Source organism: Gavialis gangeticus, unplaced genomic scaffold (genome assembly GCF_001723915.1).
Source record: "Gavialis gangeticus isolate Ggan-Ray unplaced genomic scaffold, GavGan_comp1, whole genome shotgun sequence".
Lineage (NCBI taxonomy): Eukaryota > Metazoa > Chordata > Crocodylia > Gavialidae > Gavialis > Gavialis gangeticus.
The window spans coordinates 14,506,461-14,515,221 of record NW_017729001.1 but is presented as its reverse complement, the minus strand read 5'-3'; the positions used below and the strand labels follow the sequence as shown (position 1 = coordinate 14,515,221).

Genomic DNA, 8,761 nt, shown 5'->3' with positions numbered 1-8,761 from the left:
CCGCATAGAGGGGGAGGATCACCTCCTTGGACCTGCTCGAGATGCATCTGTGGATGCACGACAAGGTGCAGTTGGCCTTCCTAGCCGCCTCCCCACATTGCCGACTCATGTTCATCCTGGAGTCAATAATGACTCCCAGATCCTTTTCCACCTCCGTGCTGACAAGAGGGGAGTTCCCCAGCCTGTATGTATGGTGCTGATTGTTCCTCCCCAGGTGCATCACCTTACACTTGTCCGTGTTAAACCCCATCCTATTCTCCTCCGCCCATCCTTGTAACCTATCTAGGTCTAACTGTAGCCTGTTGCTCCCCTCAATTGTGCCCACATCCCCCCACATCTTAGTGTCATCAGCAAACTTGAACAGGGTGCTTTGCACCCCCTCGTCCAAATCACTGATGAAGATATTGAACAAATTGAAGAAATTTGCTCCCCCATATATTAAGCTAATATCGTAATACTAACCATCCTTATTGTAGCATGCAAATACTTATCCACAAATGAAGCAGTAGAGATACTAGCTCTTTTCATCCCCTTCTTTCCATCATTTGTTTATACAGCATCAGTCTCTCTATCATTTCAAAAAGAATTTATAGCATTTAATATTAAGTTCTTGCATATAACCATTTTGGAGAAGATTCGTCCTTTCTTGACAGCTTAATGTAAATTTCAGCTTTGGTTCAGATAGCTCCTGTATTTAACAAATTCCCTGCTCCCCACTGCCACCACCTTTTAAACAATGGAAAGACTCAGAACATACTATAGAACTAAGTTACTTAACTATTTTTCTTTCTACTTGTACAAATACCTTCTTTTATTTCAACATATTTTCCCCATTTCCAGTTATACATTGTTTTTGTAGTTTTAGTCTTTGCTCCAGAACACAACCCATCAAATTTATTTTTTGTTTTCCCATAAGTATATTGTATCTGCTTTCTACAGAGAACTTTTAGGAACAGAGTCCCTGTGGCACTTGTTGTTGGCCTCCTGTGGAATTGGGGCATTGTTCCAGCTGATTTTTTTGCCATTCTTTCCTGAATCCCCACCCTATCTTCTGATACAAAAGGGAGACAAAGAAGGCTGCTTAAAAGGTAAAATCAGCTCTCAGATTTGTTATATTGAGAACCACTGAAGAAAAGGACCTGTTAGATAGAAAAAAGTTTCCTACTATCTAGCCCCAAGCTTTTTTAATAATTCTATATTATAAGGACTTAATGGAGATACTTGTGCAGAGTCCATTTAGTATAACAAAAAACAGTAAGAAATTATTGAAGCTCTCCAATTAAAATATTAGTTTTACCCAAACAATCCAGCAGTCACCCACCAGCTAATAACAATGTCTGAGCATTACCAATAAAACTTTGACTTCTTTGCTCAGGGACTGAGGGATGAATGTATGGATTTAATGATTAATGAACAATCTGATCACTAATTCATTAAATGTCTGAAAAATAAAATGTGTGGATGGATCATCTGATGGATTTCTATGCTTTGCTCCTTCTCTTCAATAGCCATGAAGCAGCTTTGGGGTGAGGGGAACCATCAAGAGGACATGGATGACCTGATGAAGGAGAAGGCAGCATTGAAAAGCACCAAAACCATGGGTGTCCTGGAATTGATAAAAGAACCATCCTTGCGCTGGCAAATGAATATCCTGATTCTCCTTGTAATGACTCTACAGCTTAGTGGTTTGAATGCAGTTGAGTGTTCTTCCTTTCTAACCTAAGAATTAATAGTAGGAAGCATTAAGAATGCCACAAAACCATGGTTCCTGTTGGTTACCTTTTCTTGATCCCCGTTAATCCCACAGACACCTCTCTGTCAAAGGCAGATTGTTATACTTACTCACATTCTGACTCCAGGATCTCAACAGCTCCTCATCCTCAGTTTTCCTTATGTTCCCATATCAGGTAGCAGTAGATATTTATTGCCATCTCCTCTTTATTCTGCCTGATGCCCGAGATTTATCTGGCAAGGATCTCCTTCTCTGTGTCTAACCTTCTGTGTTTCTTTTTATAAACCACTTCTCTCTGTACAAAGAGAATCCAAGGCCCTCAGTTTCCTCTCGTGGGTCCAACTAAGGCCCACCTGGTGACACAATACTGGTGAGAGATCTAGATCTGTGAAGTGCTACACAATGACACTTCATATATCTTGACTGCATTTCATTTTCTAATGTTTTCTAAATGCATTTTCCAGATCTACTTTTACACCTTTGAAGTGTTCCGCACAGCCAGGCTGGATGAAGACCTCATTCCATATATATCATTAGGAGTGGGGATCTGTGAACTCTTCTCCATGATCCTGTGTGTAAGTCATACCTAGTGGAGGCTGGAAAAGTGAAATGTGATGAGAGCCAGTTTTCTCTTAGAATGAATGGGAACTTCACTACGTAAACTGAATAATCTTTCTATATCACTGCACAACTCTGCAAAACAGTGTTTCCAGCCCCTCTGGAAGATTTCCCATCTTCTGGGAGCTCACAATCTATGCTTTTTCATAAACATCCAGGCTTATATTATTTAAGACTGGAGCTCATATCATGCTCCCTTGATTATTATGTTTAAATAACTGCTAGGTTACTTAAAACAGTAGACACAGCAAAGCCAGACAGAAGCAATGGCACTGTGGTAAGATAAGGCTTGATGATGGATAAACTACATGGAACAGTTGATTCTTAATCAAGTTTTCAAAAGTGTACTCACACATCTGAAAAATGGTTTTTAGCATGTGCAGTCTGGAACATTTTAAAGTATAGTACCTGGAAAATCTCTGAGATTAAAATGTCATGTATAGAAGGTATCAACAACCTTAAATTATAATCTCATGACAACTCATGAATTAAGTGGGATGAAGGAAAATAGGGAAAAACATGGTGCTGAAGAAAGTGATGCAATTCAGCTGAGGGCATTCAGAACTAGTACTGATCTAACTCTACCATATGGTGCTAGAGGTCACTCACACTGCTACCATCTTTGGAATTAAATGCAACTGGGAAACCCCACTTGGCTCTACATTATTACTATTATTATTATTATACATGTTTCTTATGTCTTATAAAACTACACATTACACTTCTGAGGTAACCGCGTTTCAGAGGTTGGTGAGGCCAAGTAAAGTCTGACCACCGCTTTCATGACTTTAATTTTATAAAGTCAAGTGTATAGTGATTAGCAAAGGGCTTCAATTGAACAGCTCATCTGAAGGACAGAAGTCTAATAATATAGCTCCTCAGTGTACTGAATTATCAGCACATGGTATAAACTCAACTTCTAAATCAGGATTTATATCGATGACCATGCAGATCATGCTTGTGTAACCAGCAAGGCCATGTTGTGATCATGCCCCAAAATTTGTTTTATTTGATATAGCTATAAAAAGCTTTAGGTAACAACTAACAACTATTAAAATGTTTTCCCATCCCAACACACTAGTACAGTATATGATCATGGACAGCCAGACTTTTTTTTTCTGAAATCCAATTTGCTGTGTAATTCTACTCACAAATCAACTCAAAGCAGCAGTAGCAATTTACTGCACAGTATGTGTGCGCATGTGTACATGCACACGCTTACTGCACAGTAAAATTGGCTACACATGAATAAATTTGCTACCTGCAAATGCAAGTAGAAAATGTACTTGTGAGTAGTTACTGCATAATAGCACATGTGTAGACGCCAGCTGAAAGCATTTATGGGCAAGTAGTTTACTTGCAAGTAAACTGCTCCCACATCAGATGTACATGTAGACATACCCAGTGACAATTAGAGCATCCACAAATCTTTAGCCCCAGATGCAATGCCTGGATCCTTGGGATCCATTTGCAATAATGGCCATCTATTACTCCTCCTCCCACCACCACCAGCACTGACATCAAAGAAGGAACTAGCACAGGTGAGTTAATCATATAAAATTTATGGCAATTGATCATTTGCTTTACACACACATGAAGAGCCAATGAATATTTTAGAACTGTTCATCCAATTAACTCTGTCTCTACAGTAGACATGCACAAGCCATTCTCAGGCTATGAATGTTGTACTGAACAGACACAGCATATAAACAACTAAGTAAACAGATGCAAGTACAATCAAAGAATATACTTAGTATACTCATGGTTCTTAGGGAAATGCATTCAAATGGAAGAATTTTACTTACAAAGAAGATGAGCTCTAAGTAAAGAATAATCTTTCAAAAAATAAAAGCTGCCCTTTCTGGCCCCAAATAGCAGTGTCCAACCTAACTACTGCATCATAACACCCATGGAATTAATCAAACTAACACTTGACAGTGCCTTGGTGGGTGACATAGCTAAGAGAAGTCATATAATGACACCTATTCCTGGACTCTAAGAGAAAAAGACCGAAGGAAAAAGGAAGAGGGTATGAAAGGCAAGTTCATTCAGAATTTGTTGTGCTTCCAGTGATATCAGTCTTTTTTCTGTCCCCTAGAGCTCCATCATTGACCGTTTTGGCAGGCGGATACTGTTATGGGGTGGTTATTGGCTGATGGCACTGGTCCTGATACTCCTAGTAGCAACTCTTTTGCTGAAGGTAAGGAAGCCTCTACTACTGGGACGTCCTCCTTCTACAAAAGCTGCAGTTTCTGTAGTTCTCATATTAAACCTAGATCACCACAGGGAATCAGCCAGCCAGCCTTCGTTCTGTTCTCTCAACAATGCAGGGCTGAATTTCATGTGAATGCAATTTCATGGCACCTTCCATAAGGTCTTTATCTCTGTGCTCTCTAGGAGAAATCTCTGTGCTTTCTCTTCCTAAGTTAGCTTCATACTCTTTTCAGCAGCCAAAGTAAGTGTCTCATAAACAAGGTACCCTGACCTAGTCATTCCCCAAGTACCTTGCTACATAGCCCCATCAACCCTTTTCTATAATTGACGCATCTTGCCTTCCTTGTCACCATCCCTGAGCATCCCAGCACCTGTGTGCATTCTTCTCCCCCTACCTATGGCTGTGGCACTTTGCCTAACCATCATCCTTGCTGCAGAAAATCTCATTTCCCAGTGGCAAGCACCTTTGCAGTTTCCCAAACATTTCTGCTACCCTTGTCTCCAACAATAAAAATGGCTGACCCATTTATTCTGATAACTACTGACCTCTCCTCTAACTCACCCATTAATACATATGATTTGATTCCCAGTATGTAAAGCAATTCCACAGCAATCTTGTAACCCAGTGGAGAAAAATAGTCAGTATATTATTGCACCACAGTAATAATTTGCATTTCCTCTCCTTACTTTCCCCTCTAGGATCAATTCTTCTGGATGTCATATTGCAGTGTAATTCTCATCTTCTTGTTCATTGTCGCATATGGAACTGGGCCAGGTGAGTACATCAGCACAAGTGATTACTGAAAACCTGTGGGCTGTACCATATATATGGTGAGACCTCTCCTGGAGTACTATGTACAGTTTTGAACTTCTTATTTCAAGAAAAATGTAGACAAATTAGAGTCCAGTAAATAATTATAAAAATAATTAGACACCTGAGAAACAAAACTTACAAGGACAGGCTGAAAGAACTAGAATTATTTAGTTTGGAGAAGAGAAGATTGACAGATAATTTAATAACAGTCTTCAAATACCTGAAGAATAGTTATACGGAGAGTAGAGATAAACTATTTGTGGTAGCAAGGGACAGGATGTGGAACAATGGTCTTAAATTGCAACAAGGGAAATATAAGTTGGATATTAGGAAGAACTTTCTTACTGAGGGTGGGTAAGCATTGCAACAGTCTACCTAGAGAGGCTGTGGAATCTCCACTATTAAACATTTTGAAGAGCAGGTTAAACAAACACTTGATTAGAATGGTTTAGTCAGGGATGATCCTGCCCTGAGCAAGGGTTGATCTAGATGACCTCTAGAAGTCCCTTTTTACCTTGCCGTTCTATGATTCTGTATGAACACATTAATATTGATAAATATATGGAAATGGAAAAGTGTGTAAGTGCTGTATTTACTTGAAACCAAGACAGTTTTTTCCCCCCTCATTCAATTTGGAGCGGGGGCTCTCTTCTCAGATTTGAATACAAGGTGCAGAGGGCAGGCACTGTGAGGGGCAGGCACAGTGGGGAAAGCAGGTAGAAGAGGGGGCTAAATGATGTAGGGGACAGGGGACAGAGACATCGTGGGAGTGACACAGGTGGCTGCGGGGGACAGGTAGCAGAAGGTAAGGAGCAGGGATCAGGCCACCTACCCATGTGCCATTGATCGCCTCGCTGCTGAATGACTGCTGCAACAGCGGAGGGAGAATTTAAGACAACCCTCTAATAATTAGATTCTATATATGGAAAATTATAACAAGACTCTGCATTTTCCATGTATGGAATCTAATAATTGAGGGCATCACCTTAAATTCAAAGGTGTTTTGGTTTTGGGTAAATATGGTACATCTTCATAGGTAAATGCCATAGGCAGGAATGGAAACAAGGGTGAACCCCAGTTTATAATGGATGATCAAGATGGAGGGAGTCCAGTGGAGGGATGATCTACGATTCTATCACAACAGAAGTCTGATGTCACAGAATATCATTTATATTGTGAAGTATTTAAAACTAAACTCTAAGTACATTAAACGTTGTCTCTGTTTATCCCTTCAGGATACACGAGAGAAAGTTTATTAATTAATTTAAAAACTTGACATTCACACAGCTTCAGATTTGGGCGAGCATGGACACTAATTAGGTAGGCTATCCCCAGAGCCATCAGTAGCTATGTTCTTGTCAAAGATGAGAAAGGGAAACAGGACCCTAGAACTTCCTCAGCTCACATGTGAAAACCCAGACCCATTAAGGATTATGAAGGATTATTAACTGATGACAAGCTTTTTCTCTTAGCATCATCTCAAGCTCTCTTTTTTTAAATTTAATTCTGAATCAGCTACAGTAGAACTACCAGAGCCAGCTCACTCCTGTACTCGCTGCTAGAATGTTTCCACAGGACCCCACCTGGGACCAAAACTTACTCCGGTTTCTTGACTAAAAGCTACTCTCAGTTATTGCAAGCTCAGTAGCATCCCATACTACTACTGTGTGTCACCAATTCCTGTTCAGACACTTATATCACAGCCATGGGCGAGTGGTGCCTCCCAAGTCTGGGGGGGGCACCAGATCGCCGAGCCCAGAACTACCACCAGCGGTGAAACCAGCAGAACCAGAAGTGCACTTCCACCGGCACGTCCAGTTTCTTAGCTGGCACTTCCAGGGGGTGCACAGCCAATCTCAGGGGGTGCACGCCTCACCAATGATCACAGCCATCATCACAGTGTAGAATACCCTGGAAGCCCGTCTTGGTCCTAGCCCCCCCATACAAGCAAAAACTACATATGCTGGGAAATGGGGACAGAGTGTGACACTCTGAGCCTCTGTCTGACCAAGCTCTGCTCCTAAATTATGAATTTTAATTTTCTTGCTTTGGAAAAAAGCTAAATAAAATTCCTATGGGAATAAAATTCATAGGCATTTCTTATTGCCTTTTCATGTTTCCTCTTCAGCTGGAGCAAGCATATCTGTCATGATTGAAATCTTCAACCAGGCAGCCAGATCATCTGCCTTGGTAATTAGTGGGACCATCTGCTGGGTTGGCCTTATAATGATTGGAATGATCTTCCCATTTATTGTGGTAAGTGATTCAATTTGGGTCTCTTTCTTGACACTCCCAATTAAACCAACTTTCAAGGTTGACCTGGGTAGCAAGGCAACTGCTAGTAAATCATAATGCCTTGTAGGTGATCAGTGTTCTGAAATAACCTCTAATGCTCTACTCTATGGAGGTTGGCTGGGCAAAAGACCTGGCTTTTACAGACGTCCTCCCACAGAGAGGCATGGCAAGCTCCTTTGACGCCTGAGGTAGGTGTGTAGGACGAAGAGGAAGGGAATTCTGACCTGCCTTGGCTCTTTGCACAGTGAAGGCAGCTTCTACTGCTGCTGTAGCAGTGCCAGTTTAAGCAGCAGCAGCCCCATGCCATGATACTCCCTGGGAGTTGCCCCTTGTGCCCCATTCACTTCCTCCTACCACATATGCTAGTGGGCACAGGGCTGTGCCTGCTGTGGCAAGGACTCTAGGAGACAGGAGAGCGCCATTCAACTTGCTCCCCCACCCAGATGCACTGCTGGGTGCTGGGCTGCACCTGCCCCACTCCTATGGCTGTGAATTGTAGGGCTGCCTCTGACATGGGAAAGACTCCTCTGGGAGCCATTCTGGTGCCCCCTTCACAGTCAACACCTGGGGCAATTCTCCACTTGCCCTCCCCCTTCCCCCAGGTATACAACTGTTCTCTGCTGTTTCAGAGATTTAAAAAAATCAAATAAACATATAATCTGGGAATCACCATTTTTCCCATTCCTGGGGTGCAAAGCTACAACATACAAGAACCTAAGAGGGCAAGTGTCATTTGGGGATTTGCTCATATTTCCCTCTCTTATTTTCATTTTCAGGAGGCTCTTGGTCCCTTCTGCTTCCTCATCTTTACAGGGGTCCTTGTCATCTCAGGGATCTTAACCTACTTGTTCCTCCCAGAGACAAAGGGGAAGTCAGTCATGGAAATCACAGAGGAATTCAGCACATTGCATTTTGGGAAGAATGCTCTGCAGATTGTAGGGAGGAAATCCTATAAAGAATATACCTGCACCAAGCTCTGACCAGCCAGAATAGGCCATTTTTATTGGCTAAAGGTGCTTTCTAGATCACAACAGAAGCTAATGGTAACATTGAACCTTATTTAATAAAAATCTCTTTGAATAATAATC

The 8,761-nt window shown here is 41.5% G+C and overlaps 1 protein-coding gene across 3 annotated transcripts in view; it reads left to right on the top strand.

Moving 5' to 3' along the window:
* The window catches only part of LOC109290410 (solute carrier family 2, facilitated glucose transporter member 11-like), a 38,716-nt gene extending 29,955 nt beyond the window's left edge, over positions 1–8,761 (top strand). For all 3 annotated transcript variants that reach the window (XM_019506902.1, XM_019506901.1, XM_019506903.1), the window contains 7 exons: positions 940–1,088; positions 1,509–1,696; positions 2,197–2,307; positions 4,449–4,550; positions 5,264–5,339; positions 7,507–7,634; positions 8,450–8,761. In XM_019506902.1, the coding sequence (XP_019362447.1) occupies positions 940–1,088; positions 1,509–1,696; positions 2,197–2,307; positions 4,449–4,550; positions 5,264–5,339; positions 7,507–7,634; positions 8,450–8,653 (958 nt within the window). In that variant the 3' untranslated portion in view covers positions 8,654–8,761. The remainder of the gene's footprint in view (positions 1–939; positions 1,089–1,508; positions 1,697–2,196; positions 2,308–4,448; positions 4,551–5,263; positions 5,340–7,506; positions 7,635–8,449) is intronic.